Source organism: Panicum hallii, chromosome 9 (assembly GCF_002211085.1).
Source record: "Panicum hallii strain FIL2 chromosome 9, PHallii_v3.1, whole genome shotgun sequence".
NCBI classification, from domain to species: domain Eukaryota; kingdom Viridiplantae; phylum Streptophyta; class Magnoliopsida; order Poales; family Poaceae; genus Panicum; species Panicum hallii.
The window spans coordinates 61,580,258-61,597,887 of NC_038050.1; the positions used below are offsets into that span (position 1 = coordinate 61,580,258).

The following is a 17,630-nucleotide window of genomic DNA, read 5'->3' on the forward strand; positions in this document are numbered from 1 at the left end:
GCTGTCAGTCAGTTGGATTTTTTTTAGAAACATACATGTAATGTGTTCTGAAAAAAAAAACTTGCAAAAGAAGTTTCAGTAAGGTATACGTCGTCCAAAACATTAGAGCTGTGAGCTGTCCTCGTCATCTTGAATATAGATTTCTAGATGTCCAATTTTCCTTATTATGTGAAATTTTGACTTTGGAAAAATATAAGTTTTGGAGAACAAACAATACAGAAAAGGAGAAAGAGCAAATAATTAGAAAGCTTTGATGGGCACGGGGCACCCAACCTCATCTAGCCTGCGTCCGACCACCTTTGTCTCAGCCACATCCACTCTTATCCTGTATCCTCGGCTGCAAGTGGTGCCCATTGTTGAGCCGCAAAAACTTTCGCATTGAGCTCCCTATCCTTTTCTAGAGAAATGTCGTCAACTTTGCGCCGCACAAAATTATACTACAAGAAGTCCACCGACAGAAATCACCAAGAAACCAGGGCTATCTAGCCGCCCATATCCCCTTCGTCGATCCCTTGCTCATCCTGACCACCCTCTGCCTCCGGAAGCTGCGCGCACCGCCACCGCCGGCGGCGACAGTTACGTCTGCCTTGACGATGTGGTGATCGGACGTCCCTTTCGAGGAGACGACGGCGTACGACCCGGGGACGAACTTGTAGGGAGAGTTGGGCGACGCCAGGATGTAGTCGACCCTCGTGCCGTACTTGCACGTCCCCTGCACGTCTGCAAATTCAGGGGAGCACATCAGCCGGCAGAATTGGCTGAAACTCTCAGGCCCGAGCTGGCCTCGATCTGTCGTCCGACTCTGACTGAACTCACCTTGGCCTTTGGCCACCACCACCACGGCCTCACACTCTCCGGCGAAGTCCTTGGCGTCGACGTAGCGCTTCGCCTTCAGGTACCTCATCACCTCCGTCTTGGGCGTCGGCTTGCCGATCTCCTCGTAGAACTACGATCGGGTCACCAGAAGTTCAGAACGAGCCATGATCAGATGTAGTATTTCAGAAGTTCAGAATTGGGCATGATCAGAAGTTTTTCAGGTGTTTGTGGCAGATGTAGTCACGTTAACGGTTTCTTATTAGACAGCGTCGATCTCGCCATGATTGTACCTTAACAATGTCGGCCCAGCGGTCGGCGGAGTAGTCCGTGGGGTCGAGCGCATTCAGGCCGCCGGCGAGGATGTGGTGGCCATCGGCCGATCGCAGGATGGAGTTGACCTGCTTCATCCTCAAGCCCTCGTCGAGGTGGTCCAGATGGGTGCAGTGGAAGTTCACCTCCCCTGCTCCCGGCACATCCACAGTGACCCTCAGTACGTTCCTGCTCTCTTGCACAATACACTGTTCAGCTGTTTGTTAATTACTATACTTCCCCGTCACAAGTAGATTTATTTCCTTTTTTCACTACATTTCTCGTTGTATGTCAAATACACACTTATGATCTTTGACAAACATTTATCTTAACAATCTCTAGATCTTTTGACAAAGTATCGGTATGATTGGATCAATGTTTAAAAAACAATTCCCCATTATCATTACTTTATTGTCATGGGCAATGTAATATATAAGGCAAGTTAGTAGCTAAAACGTATTTTTTAAAACTGCACCCTACATTTTGGAAAGGAGAGGATCTTAACCTATGGAGAAAAAAATATTTTATAAAAAGTATATAAACTATGTTTCATATAACCGAGCTAAACGATCATTAAGGAGCTAGATAATTATTTGCTAGTGATTTTGGCCCTTCTATTTTTCAAAATCCAAAACACAAACTATGCGAATAGATCCGTAGCTGCCCTTTCGTAATCTTATATTGATGTGCCTAGAAGAATATAAAGATGGCCAAGAATAATTTGATCCCAATGTTGTGGTTTTGTATACTCTGTTCTCTGATGGAGAATGTAAGTTTTGTTTTTCACGGAGTCTGGACTTCCCAACAGCCATAAATTCCAAGTATATGTATACATATCACCATCTACGCTTTTGGAGCAGCTCACCTAATCCTTGATTTTAAAAATTAAATCGCAAGGCATGATCTGACCTAATCAAAAAGTGGACGAACCATCTGACTTTTGCTCAGCATTTGAACTATACTTGTTCCGTAATCAATCTCGGGGCTGCTCATCAAAGGATACGCTGCTCATCTCGAGTTTGTTGTCAGCATCGTATTTTGCTCGAAACTTGCTACTTTTTGGTGACGAAGGATAAGAAAGGTGCTACTGTGTAGGTCCCTTATTAGACCTTTACCCCATTTTGGCTTTGTTCCGCCATAATGAACCAATGATACTAGGTTTCTGATATTCTAAGCGCAGTTGTTAATCCCTTTTTGTATCTCCCGTTGACGATTTCTATCGATATATCCATCTTAGCCACTATGCATGACATGTACTCATTTTATTAATGCAAAAAGCTAGTGGCAACCTTATCAAAACCCATCACCTTCAACAACAACACTGCTTGACTATACGGGCTACCTGCATTTTCTGTTTCAACGATTTCATTTTTTCCCTTCCTGCAAGATACAACTTTAACCACTTGTTCTTATACCTTTATGTTAATATGCAGCAATAAAATTATTTTGTGTGACAATATTTTTTAAATAAATCTTGTAATATAAACTTCATGCACATATAGCTGATTTTGATATATGCATTTATATTGATTGATATGAACTCTACTAAAGTTTACAAAACCTGGTAGCATGGATATTCTAGTAGCTAAGCTAGTTCACCCGGCAAGGCCGTTTATTTTGTGCAAAGGACCTACTCATATTTGATTTATAAATTAAGACCACTGTAAAAAGGCGTATGTACGATTAATAATCCTCCTTTTATGTGTACGAATGCATCTAATCTACCTACAATCATGAATCAATGACCCATAGCATGCAAGAAGCGAGAAATTATGGAGCATGCACTGCTTGAAGAGGACATCAAAAGATGCTGCATGCTTTGTCCTTCTCGTCTATTTCCGTGTAATGATTTGATTCAATGTCTGGATTCTTTTTTTTCTTGAAAGACAGTGCCTAGATTCTACAGGACAAAATTAGGCAACACGGAAAATCTGAAGGTTGTTCACGCGCACATTGGATCAAATTAATTAACTAAAGCCGTTCATCATGGTATAGGTGCATATATGGGGAATTGGAGATCGCAAGAGATTAAACCGAGGAGCTAAAGGTAATGAGCAACAATGGCCATGCGTGCGGAGATTGGAGCGGCTTGTTGGGGCTCACCGGAAGTCGGACTGGTCAGCGACGCGGTGCGCCTTCCACCGCTTGATAGGCCAGCGGGAGAGCACGGCGTTGCCGTACTCGGGCGCCCAGCTCTCCGCGAAGACGTAGCGCATGCCGAGCCCCTCGGCGAGGTCCGACAGCGGCCGCATCCTGCGCCCCTGCTCGGCGCGCACGTTCTGCAGCCCGACGATGTCGGCGCCCACCTCCCGCAGCACCTCCGCCACGCTCCTCGTCCTCCGCGACAACGACCTCCTCCACTCCGGCACCCTCGCGCTCGACGTCGCGTCCCCCGCCGCCACCGCCTTCCCCTTCCAGGCGCCGCCGCCGTTGCTGCTGCTGGCTCCCCCGGCGGCGTTCATCCTGCCCCTCTCCGACTCCGCGATCTCGTCGTCCTGGAGGTTGATGGACACGCGCAGCTGCTTCGCCGGGGACGGCGGGCCCTGCGCCTTCAGGATCCCCTTCCTCGGCTGCTGCTGCCGCCGCCGCCGCCACGCACCGGGGGCGGCAGTGCCTCGCCGGTGCTCCTCCTCGTCGTCGTCATCCGCTGCCGGCGGGACTGCCGGCGCCATGGAGAACATGGCGGCGTTGAAGGTGGCCACGCGGATGGTGACCGGTGCCGAGGACGCCGCTTGTTGTTGCTGCGCCGCGGCGCGGTCTGGGCTCCCCGAGGCGGGCCGGCGGATGACGACGACCCGGGGCCCCTTGGAGCTGCTGGTGCCGGCGCTCGCGCGGCGCCCGGTCCGACGACGTGGTGGCAGCGAGCGGAGGCCGTCGATGAGGCGCTGGAGCGCGTCCTTCACCGTCGACATGGCCGGAGGCGCCGAGGACGGCGCACGCCTATATCTTAGTCGGATGGCAAGCACGCAGCCTATGCTCGTGGCTGCACTCTCATCGCGCGACGGCGAAGGCTACACGATTCACACATACGTCGGGAGCAGGGGAGCTTGGCAATAAGCAGGTCACTGAATCGACCCCTTCAACACCGGCCTTCCTGTCTACGTATGCAACGTGTGTATAGTGTTGCAGCAGTTGACATGATCAGGTGATCCGCGGAGACGGGCGATTCTGACCGGTTTCTCATGTGGGCCATCCCATACCTTTCATCATCCTCAAGACCTCAACTGCTCCCTGACAGGTGTGGGTCAATGCTTGCCGGCCTTCAGAAACGGTGGCTTTTACAACTTTGCCAGTATGGCTGGATGTGTGGCGCTTATCAGCTTCATCTGAACTCCGAAACATAAATCAGGAGAACTGTCTAGGCATGATCTACCCGTCTAATCCTTAGGAGACATCCATTCACAAGTTTTTTTTTTTTTTGAGCATTCATTCACAAGGGACAGAGATAGCATGGCGAACTGAACTTAATTAGTGTGATTCTTCGAAGTAGTATATTTGATCCATTGAAATAGCAACTCAAATTGCTTATTTTTTTAATAAAAATCTAAATACACTTATGTGCGGTCTTGCTTTATTTTGTTAATTGAGGTGCAAAGGGTTTCCAAAATGAACACACGGACAGGTGAAAAAAAATGAATATGTATCGAAACCAGCATGTCGGCTGGCCGGCCCATTAATGGACCAGCCAGTAAAAGGCCAGCTACGGGCTCTGCAGCCTGCTAGCCGATCCACGTGAGAGAGTTTTGTTCTTGAGCTCTCTCGGTACTCTTCCGGCCCGTGAGCCGTACCCTATACCAGTAGTACCATCGAAAACGATGCCACTCATGACCTCACTCATGAGCTCACGGGTGATCTCAGCCTCGCCCGGCCCGACCAGGTACAGAGGGGACAGGCTAGGCAACTTCCCGCCCGAATACAAAATTCACCTGAGGCATACAGTACTTATGTTGATTAATTAGTAGCGTAAAAGCGGTGGTTGTTAACTTGTTTACTCGGGTGATGGTCGTCACCAACCACTAATCTCGCCGCCGCCGGCTATCATGCGCCTCCAGCTCTACGTCCCCTCTATTTACTGGCTGAGCTCGAGAGCAAGAGTGTGCTCGAGGCAGGAGGACGACAAGCAGCACTGACTACTGAGGAGTGAGGAACTGAAGACCAGTGCGACGCTGCGTCGAGGATGGAAGCGCCGGCGGCGAAGCCCGTCCTCCGCGTGGCCGCCATCTGCGGCTCCATCCGCAAGGCCTCCTGGCACCGCGGCCTCATCCGCGCCGGTACAGCCTCACCACCACCAGTTCACCGGCGTTCGTTCTGCTCTTCACTCCTCGTTTCCGTCCTCTTCCTGCTAATAAACACCACATCATGCTGGCAATTGACCGAGCAGCCGCGGAGGTGTGCGAGGAGTCCATCCCGGGGCTTCGCGTCGACGACGTGGACGTCGCCGACCTGCCGATGCTCAACACAGACCTCGAGACCGACGGCGGCCGGGGCTTCCCGCCCGCCGTCGAGGCGTTCCGCGCCAAGGTCCGCGACGCCGACTGCTTCCTCTTCGCGTCGCCAGAGTACAACTACTCCATCACCAGTACGCACTTATACATCACGTTCTCTCTCTCACTCTCTTTCTTTGCTTCTATAGTAGTAACTAGTACGTGCCACCAGCTCATTGCAAAGCAAAAAAAAACAATGTACGCAGGCCCGCTGAAGAACGCGCTGGACTGGGCCTCCAGAGGCGTCAACTGCTGGGCGGACAAGCCCGCCGCCATCGTCTGCGCGGGGGGCAACTTCGGCGGCGGCAGGTCGAGCTACCACCTGCGCCAGGTCGGGGTGTTCCTGGACATCCACTTCCTCAACAAGCCGGAGCTCTTCGTCTTCGCGTTCGACGACCCGGACAGGTTCTTCGACGCCGACGGCAACCTGATCCACGCCGAGACCAGGGAGCGCCTCGGGAAGGTGCTCCTGTCGCTCCAAGCCTTCACCCTCAGGCTCCAGAACAAGGATTGAAGTTGAACCGATCGAGTCGCCGACGGATCACCGTAGTACCTGTACCGTGCTCTGCCAATAATCTGCGTTTCCCTTCAACGCCTGTATGAGTATGCCTGGAACAAACCCCTTATGATCAAACCGGCCCATGGGGCCGGGAGAACAAGCTACTCCTCAACGTGCGTAGTGTTTGATGACTTGATCTTGTACCTCTTTCAAATATTGAATCGGAATCGTTAAATAACGCAGTACCTTCTAGTCCTGTTAAATTCAGTGGCTTCCCTAGAATCAAAAGACCCCGGTGCCTGAATTGGACCAATGACTACTTTGGATGATCCTTTGTGCGAGGATGAAGAAACCGATGGAAACCATGCGATCCCTACTCTCTGCCATTCTGATATGCACTTTGGAAAACTTGCCTGATCCGACTATTGCTGCCACATAAACAGTATGCGCCGTAGGGTTGAGTCTTCGATTGAGCACGGTTGCACGCATTTATAACTAATTATTCATCCAGTGGTAGACGACCTGCACATGATCGACACATATTATGTTTTTTAAAAAAGTTATATACTTGAGCATAGGTTAGATGCCCACCCACACTCACAGCCATTGGATCAACAACGGAGGGTTGAGAGTGAGCCACATCATATCAGCTCTCAAGTGATGTGGTTTAATATCAGCCCTCCGATGCTGATCAGACGTATATGATCGGGTCATGCCATAGCGTGAGCTTGTAGTGACACCTCGGCATCCATTCTTCATTTGGGGCATCACTTCCTACACTTTGACTTGTGACGCCAACGACGCTCTAACATTCTAGGGCGAGGCAAGAACGCGCACTGGTGCTAAGGGTGCGTTTGGCAAAGCTCTCAGAGCTAATTCTCCGCTGAATCCAGCAGGAGCTCTCCCAAATAATTTTTCAGAGAAAAGTGACCATATGCTGATTTTGTGAAGTGATTCTGTGAGGTTAGGAGCTGAAAAAAGTAGCTTCTCCTATTTTATAAAGTGATTCTTCATTCTGATTTTAAAAGTTTATGCTAGAAAATCAAAGAGAATCACTTTCATAATCACTTTTCTCAAAGAATCAACTCTCATAGAGAATCAAAATCAGATGGAGCTCTACCAAACAGGCTCTAATTAATTCTATCGAGATCCTTTCACGGAATTTTTTTCCACAGATAGTGGAGTAGTTGATAACCATAGGCACGGTGTCTTTATTTTCGGATCAAACAGATGCAACATGCTTGTTGTTCACATACACGCAGAGATATTGAGATAATAATGCAGGCGAGGCGCAAACATATGCATCATGGCCCCGCATATAGGTAATCCGGAAGCCTAGGCTCCGGGACGGCTTCGAGCGGGACCATGCGCGGCATGGACAACCCGAACTTCTCCTCCATGCTCAGCTCCTCCTTCGCCATGCCATCGGGAAGCCTCCATGCAAAGCCGTGCACCAGGTTTGCTAGGACCACTTGCACCATCTTTAGCCCAAGCCCAATGCCAGGGCACATCCGACGCCCGGAGCCGAACGGCAGCAGCTCAAAGTCTTGCCCCTTCACGTCCAAGCTGCTCCCGACGAACCTCTCCGGCCGGAACTCGTCGGCGTCATGCCCCCACACGGCAGGGTCACGGCCGATGGCCCAGACGTTGACGAACACGAGCGTGCCCGTTGGAATGTCGTAGCTGCCCATGGATGCGTCCTCTCGGGACATCCGCGGCGCCAGCAATGGCGTCACCGGGTGCAGGCGCATGGTCTCCTTGACGATGGCCTCCATGTACGGGAGGTTCGGGATGTCCCCCTCCGTGACAAGGCGTTCGCGGCCGATGACGCGGTCTAGCTCCTCGGTGGCCTTGGTGAGGGTATCAGGACTCCTGAGGAGCTCCGACATGGCCCATTCGATGGTCACAGACGAGGTGTCTGTGCCGCCAACGATGAGGTCCTACAAGAACCTCATCGTTATAACAAAAGAATAACCACTACTCCTTTTGATACTGGTCTAGAACTCCTGCGTGTACAACAAAATAATTTGTGCAACTTCTTTCGGAGAAAGGAATATAAAACATTATCCCAGCTATCCCATACCTTAGATGCCCAACTCATCAATTATTGGCAGAATTTTGTGCATCTAGACCACTCCGTTTGCTTAGGGCCTGTTTAGTTCCCAGCGCAAAAACGCAAAAAACCTGTAAACGCAAAGATGCCAAAGGAATCTTGCTAATTTGAAGTACTAAATGAAGTCTATTTACAAAACTTTTTGCATGGATGGGCTGTAAATCGTGAGACGAATCTAATGAGCCTACTTAATCCATGTTTTGCAACAGTGATGCTACAGTAACCATCCGCTAATTATTGCTTAATCATGGATTAATTAGCATCATTAGATTCGTCTCGCGATTTACAACCCATCTGTGCAAAAAGTTTTGTAAATAGACTTCATTTAGTACTTCAAATTGACAAGATTCTTTTGCAAAAAACTTTTTTGCCTTTTCGCGCCCTGATCTAAACAGGCCCTTAATAAACTACTATACGAAAAGGAAAGGCAAAATAGCCAAATTCATCCCTGAACTATCGTGTCTGGCTCAAATTCGTCCTTGAACTTTCAAAAGGTCCAATTTAGTCCCTGAACTATCTCCATTGGTCCAGTTTTGTCCTGTGCTGAGCTGGCGTTGACACCGTCTACTGCCTCCTGCACTTTCCGTTACAGCAAACGCTGAAATGTCCAATTTACCCCTGTTTTTTTCTCAGTACATCAGCCCTCCCTCTCCCAGGCAGCCCTTGTTCTTGTTCAACAATCTTCAGGATACATGTGCGGCCTATGGCTCATTTTGTAATGTAAAATGTGTTGGCCAAAAATGAGTTGTTCAGGATACAAAAATGAGTTGGCCAACCACAAATGGGATTGTTCAGGATACATGGATTTCCTATGGCTCATTTTTGTTTGTATCCCGCTGGAGGCCTATGGCTCATTTTGTAATGTAAAATGCAAGTATGAAATGATGTTGCAACAATTGTAACCATGTCTTGTTGAAATAAATAAAGTACTTGTTCATCGAAAGTGACAGAACATGCCAGTTTAAAAGTGACAGAACATGCCAAATGATACATGTGCCATGCACTGGCACTCAAACTACATGATGCTCTTCCCTGATGACATTGCGTTTTCCTAAGCTGTTTCCATGACCAGTTGAAGTGGATCGAATTTTGGCTGTGCCGGTTGCTCCCGAAACATTGATGGTTGCCTTTGCATATGTCCCAGCAACCATGCCAGCACTTGTCTCGATTGTAATAGATGCAGTCCCACCAGCAGCTGCCTTTGCAGATGCTTCAGCAATGGCTCTAGAGTTTGACTTAGACACCTTTTGTTTCTTATTGCTAGACTGAGAAAAGAAGATATGGAAAGGAATTAGTTTACTAAAATTTTATCTTCCATAATCACTTCTTTGAAATTTGCTAACCTGAATATATGATGAATTGGCAGATGAATTTGTGTGGATTGAAGGTGGTACTGGACGCTTTCCTTTACGCTGCTCGTCTGATGCAGGTACCATTGCTTGACTCGTTGCATTGGTAGCATGCTGTTGTGAAGGATTTGGTTGTGGCACTGACCTTCCCTGCAGTTAAGCACCAAAAGTTAGTGCATCTGGAAGCAGCAAACAAATGACATGATAATAACTCGAAAGGATAAACACCATCATCCTAGGGCATGTCCTGGAGTTGTGGCCATCCCTTTTGCATCGGCCACATCTGATTTAGTGCTTGATTTCTTTGGCTCTGAAGGATCTTTTCTTCTATTTTTCTTTGGCCGGCCTGGCATCTTTTTGACTCTAGGAGGCAATGGTTTAGGATTTGGGGACACAGGCCATGCCGACTCATGCTCTACAGGTTGCAGGACATGCTGATATGTCCTCTTGTATGCCTCAAGAGAGAAACAGTTGTGCACATATTTATTAGGTTCTTCAGACATCTTGAACAGGGCAGCACAAGCATGTGCACATGGAATCCCAGAAACTTGCCAATATCTGCATGAGCATGTTTTGTTGTTGAGATCAACTGTGAACCTCCATTTTTTATCTCTCACTTCAAAACCAGCTTCACCGTTCCACAAGACATGACAGTACTGGGTCCTATGCCTGATCTTACAGACCTTCCTGATAATGTTGGGGCATATTTCCATTAACCACCTTTCACTGTTGCTCCGATTCTCTTGGATTCTTCTGGTCACAAGGATCCTTATGTCCTCCAACATAGTCAAGATAGGCTTGAACCTTGCTTCTATAATCCAACTATTAAATGATTCACTCATGTTGTTATCAACAGATTCACAATTGGATCCCACCTTGAACCAAGCTCGGCACCAATGTATGGGGTCTGTATTCTGCAAATCTTTCCATCCTCTAGGAGTTTTGTTGGCGAGTTTGTTCTTGTAATGATTAAACAACATCTCACTTGAAGCCTTTGCAATCTTCCAGAACCTCTTTTGGTACTCTTGTAGCCTATGTTTTTTCCTCCAGTTGGCATAAATGTGTCGTGCACACATCCTATGCTCTGCTAATGGAAATATCTCATTCACTACACTTAGAAGACCCTGCAATAACATGTCATAAATGTTATTATCCAATTCTAAATATCTCAGTGGCATACATGTCATAGGTTGTGGTCCCAATTACCTTTTGTTTGTCGGTTATAAAAACCCATCCTTCAGCACCATAAGGGATACGGATATCTTTCTGAAGATGCCCAAGAAACCAAGCCCATGAATTTTTATTCTCATATTCGACAACAGCCCAAGCTATTGGGTAAATCTGATTATTGGCATCCCTTCCAACAGCTGACAGCAACTCACCTTTCATAGGCCCCTTAAGAAAGCAACCATCAAGCCCAATAACTCTCCTACATCCATCCAAGAATCCCCTTCGACATGCATCCAAACAGATGTACATTCTCTGAAATACATGGTCAGTTTCTTCAGGATCTAAAGCAATATGCACACTGGTTCCAGGATTACTTCGCTTCAGTTCCAGTGCATAGTCAAACAACTTTGAGTACTCGCCAGTCTGACAATCCATCATCTTCTTGACAACCCTTGCCTTCGCCCTCTTAATCATTGTGATTGACACATCAACACCCATGTCTTCTTGCACGGTCTCTTTCATTGCTCTAGCTTTCCATGCTGGATTAGCTTTGATAGTACTCTCATAGTTGTCACATATTCTTTTTGTAGATAACCTTTTATTTTTAAGTTCTGGGCAGCATGCATGATTTGGATTATATGTCACAATCTGAAACCAATCTGTCCTTGAGTTGTATGAAGCATGGAGAACCCAGGGACATCCCTTCCACCTGCATACAGCCCTTAGCCTCTGCTTATCATTCTTGGGATATCTGATATTTACCTTCATCTTCAATGCATACCTTTCTATTGCATCTTTCAATTGATCCCTTCCTCTAAAGCACATGTCGACTGCAAAATGTGGAGTCTCAGCATGACTATCAAATATTGGAAACCTGCAATTCCTTCTCCTAGAAACACCATCACTATCCTCATCATATGATGCATCATGATCTGAATCAAAGTATGCAATGCCATCACCACCTTCACTGGCTTCACCAATATTGTTTACATCACTACCACCAGGGACATCCAAAAAAATGGGAGCATCCAATCCAATGTCTCCTCCCTTCCTCGCAGCCGACATAAACTCTTTGTATTTATTTCTTATCTCCCTTACTTCATCATCTTCATCAGTTGTAAATCCTGTGGCATCAAACTCGCTTCCTAATTCTTCTTTCTCATTTTCGGCATGTTGGTCACCCTTTCCATCATTTCGTTTTCGGCTTTGGTTACCTTCTTGTTCATTCAAATCCATAATGTTCTCATCTCTGAATAAGGCAAAGACGTCCTCATCTCCATATTGTGTCTCTGTGCCTTCATTGGCACTCATGTCCAACTCATTTAGTTCAGTGTATATGTCCACAACACCTGCAGATCCTATCTCATCAAGCAAATCCATGCAGGACTTATCATCTACAAGCAGCCTCATTCCACTATTTAGCTTTGCACCAACTGGTAACCAGTACATCCTAACAGATCTATGAAAGGTGGTGTGATCTAACAAATGACCATTCAGCTCTGGGATTGATAATTTATCCTTATCTATGTGTGATACTCCCAAATCCCCATTGCAATATTGCATCTGTGACCCGTCAAGAACAAAATCCCCATTGAAATGAAATCGAACAGTCAATACCTCATCATCTCCCATGTTAATTCCACCCTACAGATCTAGTTCTTCGTCAAATTCCACCAAAAACAGAAATCAAATTTAGATCCCACGAGCAGAATGATGACTGATCTCTGGGACATCCTCTTCAGTCTTCACTGCTACTTTTTGCCCATCCTCAAACTTTCCCTATCATTAATAATGCGCGTGTACATTAAGGAATAGTGTATGAATTACGATCCCAATGGTAGTTTGCCAAGGTAGATAGTCCACTGTAATTTTTTTTATTTTTACCAAATAAACCGGGCCAAATCCACCTTCTCCAAGCTTGTTCTCCTCCGCAGACCGCAAAGTTGTCGGTGGCGCCGTGGCGGCTAGGATCGCTTCCAGATCAATCAGTGGAAGATCATCAACATCCTTCTCGGAACATTTCCAGTCCTGAAACATAAGGGCACCAACCGAATTCTAGTGAAGAGGTATGTTATGGTAACCACGTATGTAGAGGTATAATCAGCAATTTGACAGCATAAGCAATAAGGAAGCCAAAATACAGTAGTATTTCCAATGTTGCAGGGTATGATTGATTAATCAATCTTTCCAAATCTAATCCGGGTTCATTGGAACCATATAACCCCATACCCAGAACTCCAATTCTCTCTTACCTTGTTCTTGTTCTTACCTCGTTCCAGGTCCCAGAAGCATCCGCGGCGGGCGGGGGCGGGGGCGCGGGGCCGCGGGCGGCGGTTGGCGGCCGGCGGCGCGAGGGGGCGGGGGCTGCGGGCGGCGGGGGCGGGCACGCGGGGGCGGGGTCTGCTGGCGGCGGGGCGGGCGCGGGGCCGCGGGCGGCGGGCGGCTGGGGCGCGGGGGCGCGCGGGGCGGGGTCTGCGGGCGCGCGGGAGCGGGGGCGCGGGGCGGGGTCTGCGGGCGCGCGGGGCGGGGTCTGCGGGCGGCGGGGGCTGGGGCGCGGGGCCGCGGGCGGCGGGCGGCGGGGGCGGGGGCGCGCGGGAGCGGGGGCGCGGGCGGGGTCTGCGGGCGGCGGGGGCTGGGGCGCGGGGGCGCGGGGCCGCGAGCGGCGGGCGGCGGGGGTCTGCGGGCGGCGGGGGCTGGGGCGCGGGGGCGCGGGGCCGCGAGCGGCGGGCGGCGGGGGTCTGCGGGCGCGCGGGGGCTGGGGCGCGGGGGCGCGGGGCCGCGAGCGGCGGGCGGCGGGGGTCTGCGGGCGCGCGGGGGCGGGGCTGCGGGCGGCGGGGGCGGGGCTGCTGGCGGCGGGGGTCTGCGGGCGCGGGGGCGGGGGCGGGGGCGCGGGGCGGCGGCCGGCGGTGCGCGGGGGGGGGGGGGGTGGGCGGGGGTCTGCGGGGCGGCGGGCGGGGCGAGAGGGAGCGAGTGGGCTGCGTGGGAGAGGGAGGGCCGATGTACTGAGAAAAAAAACAGGGGTAAAACGGACATTTCAGCGTTTGCTGTAAACCCAATGGATGGAAAGTGCAGGAGGCAGTAGACGGTGTCAACGCCAGCTCAGCACAGGGACGAAACCGAATTTATAGTTCAGGGACTAAATTGGACCTTTTGAAAGTTCAAGGATGAATTTGAGCCGGACGCGATAGTTCAGGGATGAATTTGGCTATTTTGCCAAAAGGAAAGCACTATGGGGCGGATCTACAGGGGTGCAGTCCCTGAACTCATGTATGTCTAAATGTATTACTAGTCTTTTAGTTTCACATATAAAATATGAAGTCAGTTTAATAAAAAAGAGGCTCAGCACCCCTAGGTCCGTTGACTATATATGTTATGAACGCATTTTAATAAAAAAAATCTAGTGATGATGTAGTTTCCACGTGTTCAGCTTTTATATATATATATATAGAGAGAGAAAGAGATAGAGAGAGAGAGAGAGAGTTCAGAGCATGAGCATTTGATGTGGAAAGTTTGTAATGACTCACCACACATATTATTCTTAAGTATTAAAAAAAAGAGAAAACAGAAATATGACTAGTAAACGTCTAGACCAATGCAATGATATTTACTAAAATGTTTATGGAAATATTTTCAAAAATACCTTATAAAAAGGATAAATGAATTCAAATACTTGTACTTTGGATTACTTTTAACATATATAGAAAACAAATTCAAATGTAGTTTTGCATAATGTAGCAAGTTGTTAGGTGCAATCTTAGATTACTGAAATGAGTCAGAACGGACCGAATTAATTAGTGAGTATCCAGTCCTACCAGCGTGAAGCCCTTGACGCCATCCCGCCCAATCGGGATCTCGAGGTTTGGGTCTTCAGCGAGACCCAGCAGCAAGTCCACCATGTCCATGGCAGCAAACTCCTCGCCCTCCACCCGCCGCCGCTCGTCGTGCTCGTCCAGCACTTGCTCAAGGAACCGGTCGAACATCTCGCCCAGCCTCTTGATCCTCTTGATCTGCGGGTCCAGCCAGCTTAGCCACGGGATCATGTCCCCGACGTTGAGCGCGCCGCTGAGGAAGAAGAACTCATCGATCATCCACTTGAACTCCTCCGGCGTCGTCGCCGACCCTGCACCAGCACCGCCATGGACAACGTACTTCTTGCCCAGCACCATGCGCGAGATCGCGTTGAGGTTCACCATGAGGAGGTGGTCCAAGAGCACCACCGCGCTCCCCGCCGTCGCCGCCGCCGGCCCGTGCTCGTAGAGGTCGCGCAACATGGCACGCACCTCCTCGTCGCGGACGTGCTCGTGCGACCTGAGCTGCCTCGCGCTCAGGATCTCGGTCTTCCAAAGCCTGCGCGCTTGGCGCCAGTACGCGCCGTAGGGCGCCCAGAGCACGTCGGAGTAGCTGTAGCCGGTGTACCTGCCGGACGCCATCCTCGGGCGGTCGATGAACGCCAGGTCGTGGGTCTTGAGGATGGACCGGGCGGCATCCACCGACGAGCCGACGACGACGGGGAAGGAACCGAACCGGAGGGACATGAGCGGCCCGTACCGCTTGGAGAGCGCATGGACGGATCGGTGCGGGAGCGCGCCCATCAGGTTGAGGTTGCCGATCACCGGCCATGGCCGAGGGCCCGGCGGGAGGTTGTACCGGCGCTTGTGCTTCCAGCGGCGGAGGATGGTTATGAGAAGGAGCACGGTGGCGAGCGCGACGGCGACGAAGGAGGCCGCCGGTGGTAGCTCCATGGGGGGACACAAGATGGGAGGGGACGGGGCTTTCTTGTTCATCTGTTGAACACTTGAACTAGTGAAGTGATTGCCCACGTAAGCCGCAATATCACAGCTCTGGACAGAAAGGAACCGTCGGCTCCGTCTGGAGCTGATGTATCGACCCGAGTTGTAGCTTTTGGAGAGAGCAGGAACCGTGAACGACCTGCTGCCGTCCGATCGCATGATGATAGTCTAGTTCAACGTCTAGATTTCATTCCCTCGGTCCACTCTCGTTTAAACGACGGGATTGGGCTATATCAACCTTACAGAGTGTTTGCATCCAAGTGCAAATATCCAAAAATATTGCTCCTTTCGTTTCTAAATTACAATTCATTTTGATATTTTTAGACACATAAATTTTTTATATATCTAGACATAGTGTACATCTACGTGCATAGCAAAATGTATGTATTTAGAAAAGTCAAAATAAATTTGTATTTGTGGGATGGAGGTAGTAAATTTTAGCATTAATCTATCCAAATAGAAGTGCTAATGGAATAAGCTAAATTTTAATCAAAATTTAAAAATTTTAGTAAGAATAAAAGTACTAAAATTTAGCATTTAAGTCTAAACCATCCAAACATACCCGGTCTTTATAAGTTTATATAAGATTGCTTCGTATCTTCAAGGATTGGGTGGAGGTGGTGTACAAAGGAAAAAAAAAGAATTTTAAATCAGTCCCTTCCTACAAAATTATAGGGTTTGGCTTTCTTTACTTTCCAACCCCGCTACTGATTAAAAAAACCGCTACTGTAAAAGGAAACCCTTTTGTTTTAATACTAGCTAGTCGCTATGGTTTGCGGGAAAATTCTTCTCTTTCTTATCTCACTTCAAGTCCTTATGAAAGTAAATAAAAAATGCTTATTCAACTATGGCACTGTTGGAAAACTGACATCTTACTTGTCTAATCTTCCATGTACATATGGCGATATCTGGGTCGGGTTTATAGTTGGCCAAACAGATGGCCCGACAACCCAGCACGGTCCGGCAAGGCACGACCTGTTTAGACATGACTAATACACAGGCTGTGTCACACCCACGAGTTGAGCTACTGGCCTAGGCACGGCACATGGTAGTCTTAGCCCACGCATGCCCGCGTCATGAGAGGGGAGGAAAACCGAGCAGAGCAGAGGGCCGATGGCCGGCTACGCAGGGAGAGGAGGGGTGGCTAGACGCGGGCTACTTTGCCGCTCGTCCGTGGCGGTGTTGCGCGCGAAGGGGAGGAGGTGCCGATGCCATCGTGGGGGAGGGGAGGAGTTGCCGGTGCGCATAGGGAGCCGGCCGATCGCCGCGTGAGAGAGGGAGGAAGACTGGAGGGGCGTTGGCGCCAAACGCAGTGAGGAGAGCAGGCCGGCCACGGCAGAGGGGAAGAGGTGTCGGCCGCCGCCGCCGCGCGGCGCGGAGAGAAGGTTAGGCGGCAGCGCTACGGTGAGGGTGGGTGAGGGAGTAGGGTGTGTTTGGGGGTGGGAGCTAGGGTTTGAAGAGATGGAAATATGTATATATATGTGGGCTGGAGGTGGAAGTTTGATTTGGTGGGCTGAAATTATAATCCTTATTAATTCAGCTGCTAACCGTGTAATAGCCCATGTGCCGAGATCTCAGCCCAAGCACGGCACGAGGCGCGGGCCGGCCGGCATGGGCACGGCAAAGACCGTGCTGTGTTGTGCTTGGGTCAGGCCGGCACGGGTATGACAAAGACCGTGCCGTTCTTGAACCGGGCCAAAATTTCGGACTATGGCCTGGCCCGCCTTCTGGCCAACTATAGTCGGATCCTCACAGGATGCAATTTGAGGCCGTCTCCATCCAATTTTCTTCCTTCGCGACTGCTTTTATTTCAGATTTGCACTAATTATGTGTGACGTTCAACACAGGAATAAATCGCCACAATGCGTCATAACAACCATCATTGCAAGGACTGTAGCGTATATGTGTCTGGTTGCGAAGTATATGTATTACTTCACGAAAGTTGCAACCAGACTCTTTTTTTTCTTATTATTTCAGAAGCAATCATGGCACGTAACTTGCCCGCCTGAACTTTACTCTATATGGGATGCAAGTCGATTTCGTACATGATTTATGAAAGAGAAAAGCGAGAAAGCGCACCGAACTCAATATGAAGGTTAC

At 49.4% G+C, this 17,630-nt stretch overlaps 3 protein-coding genes and 1 long non-coding RNA gene across 4 annotated transcripts; 2 read left to right on the plus strand and 2 right to left on the minus strand.

Moving 5' to 3' along the window:
- Positions 1 to 220: 220 nt before the first annotated feature.
- On the minus strand, positions 221 to 4,184 carry LOC112876662. The gene is made up of 4 exons (XM_025940819.1): positions 3,229 to 4,184; positions 1,107 to 1,314; positions 817 to 946; positions 221 to 720 (listed from the first exon to the last, which is right to left on the minus strand). Exons 1-4 carry the CDS (start codon positions 4,035 to 4,037, stop codon positions 479 to 481), a joined length of 1,389 nt encoding a protein of 462 aa, XP_025796604.1. The 5' UTR covers positions 4,038 to 4,184; the 3' UTR covers positions 221 to 478.
- Positions 691 to 1,460, plus strand: LOC112876668. The gene is made up of 2 exons (XR_003225354.1): positions 691 to 895; positions 1,080 to 1,460. It is a non-coding gene; the product is annotated as an uncharacterized LOC112876668 (long non-coding RNA).
- A 994-nt stretch (positions 4,185 to 5,178) lies between the features above and the next one.
- Positions 5,179 to 6,375, plus strand: LOC112876664 (probable NADPH:quinone oxidoreductase 1). Its single transcript, XM_025940822.1, has 3 exons — positions 5,179 to 5,396; positions 5,507 to 5,704; positions 5,816 to 6,375. Exons 1-3 carry the CDS (start codon positions 5,303 to 5,305, stop codon positions 6,121 to 6,123), a joined length of 600 nt encoding a protein of 199 aa, XP_025796607.1. The 5' UTR covers positions 5,179 to 5,302; the 3' UTR covers positions 6,124 to 6,375.
- Positions 6,376 to 7,292: 917 nt separating this feature from the next.
- On the minus strand, positions 7,293 to 15,765 carry LOC112876657 (cytochrome P450 71A1-like). The gene is made up of 2 exons (XM_025940812.1): positions 14,553 to 15,765; positions 7,293 to 8,048 (listed from the first exon to the last, which is right to left on the minus strand). The coding sequence occupies exons 1-2, from the start codon at positions 15,687 to 15,689 to the stop codon at positions 7,413 to 7,415; spliced, it is 1,773 nt and encodes a 590-aa protein (XP_025796597.1). The 5' UTR covers positions 15,690 to 15,765; the 3' UTR covers positions 7,293 to 7,412.
- Positions 15,766 to 17,630: the final 1,865 nt, after the last annotated feature.

Excerpts from the sequence above, each read along its gene's own strand:
- LOC112876662 (XM_025940819.1), bottom strand. The coding sequence starts at position 4,037 with ATGTCGACGGTGAAGGACGCGCTCCAGCGCCTCATCGACGGCCTCCGC. Across the intron at positions 1,315-3,228 it reads GCTGACCAGTCCGACTTCCG|GAACGTACTGAGGGTCACTG; the intron begins GTGAGCCCCAAC and ends GCAAGAGAGCAG. Across the intron at positions 721-816 it reads GGTGGTGGCCAAAGGCCAAG|ACGTGCAGGGGACGTGCAAG; the intron begins GTGAGTTCAGTC and ends CTGAATTTGCAG.
- LOC112876664 (XM_025940822.1), top strand. The coding sequence starts at position 5,303 with ATGGAAGCGCCGGCGGCGAAGCCCGTCCTCCGCGTGGCCGCCATCTGC. Across the intron at positions 5,397-5,506 it reads CCGCGGCCTCATCCGCGCCG|CCGCGGAGGTGTGCGAGGAG; the intron begins GTACAGCCTCAC and ends TTGACCGAGCAG. Across the intron at positions 5,705-5,815 it reads GTACAACTACTCCATCACCA|GCCCGCTGAAGAACGCGCTG; the intron begins GTACGCACTTAT and ends CAATGTACGCAG.
- LOC112876657 (XM_025940812.1), bottom strand. The coding sequence starts at position 15,689 with ATGCGATCGGACGGCAGCAGGTCGTTCACGGTTCCTGCTCTCTCCAAA. Across the intron at positions 8,049-14,552 it reads GCGTCAAGGGCTTCACGCTG|GACCTCATCGTTGGCGGCAC; the intron begins GTAGGACTGGAT and ends AGGTTCTTGTAG.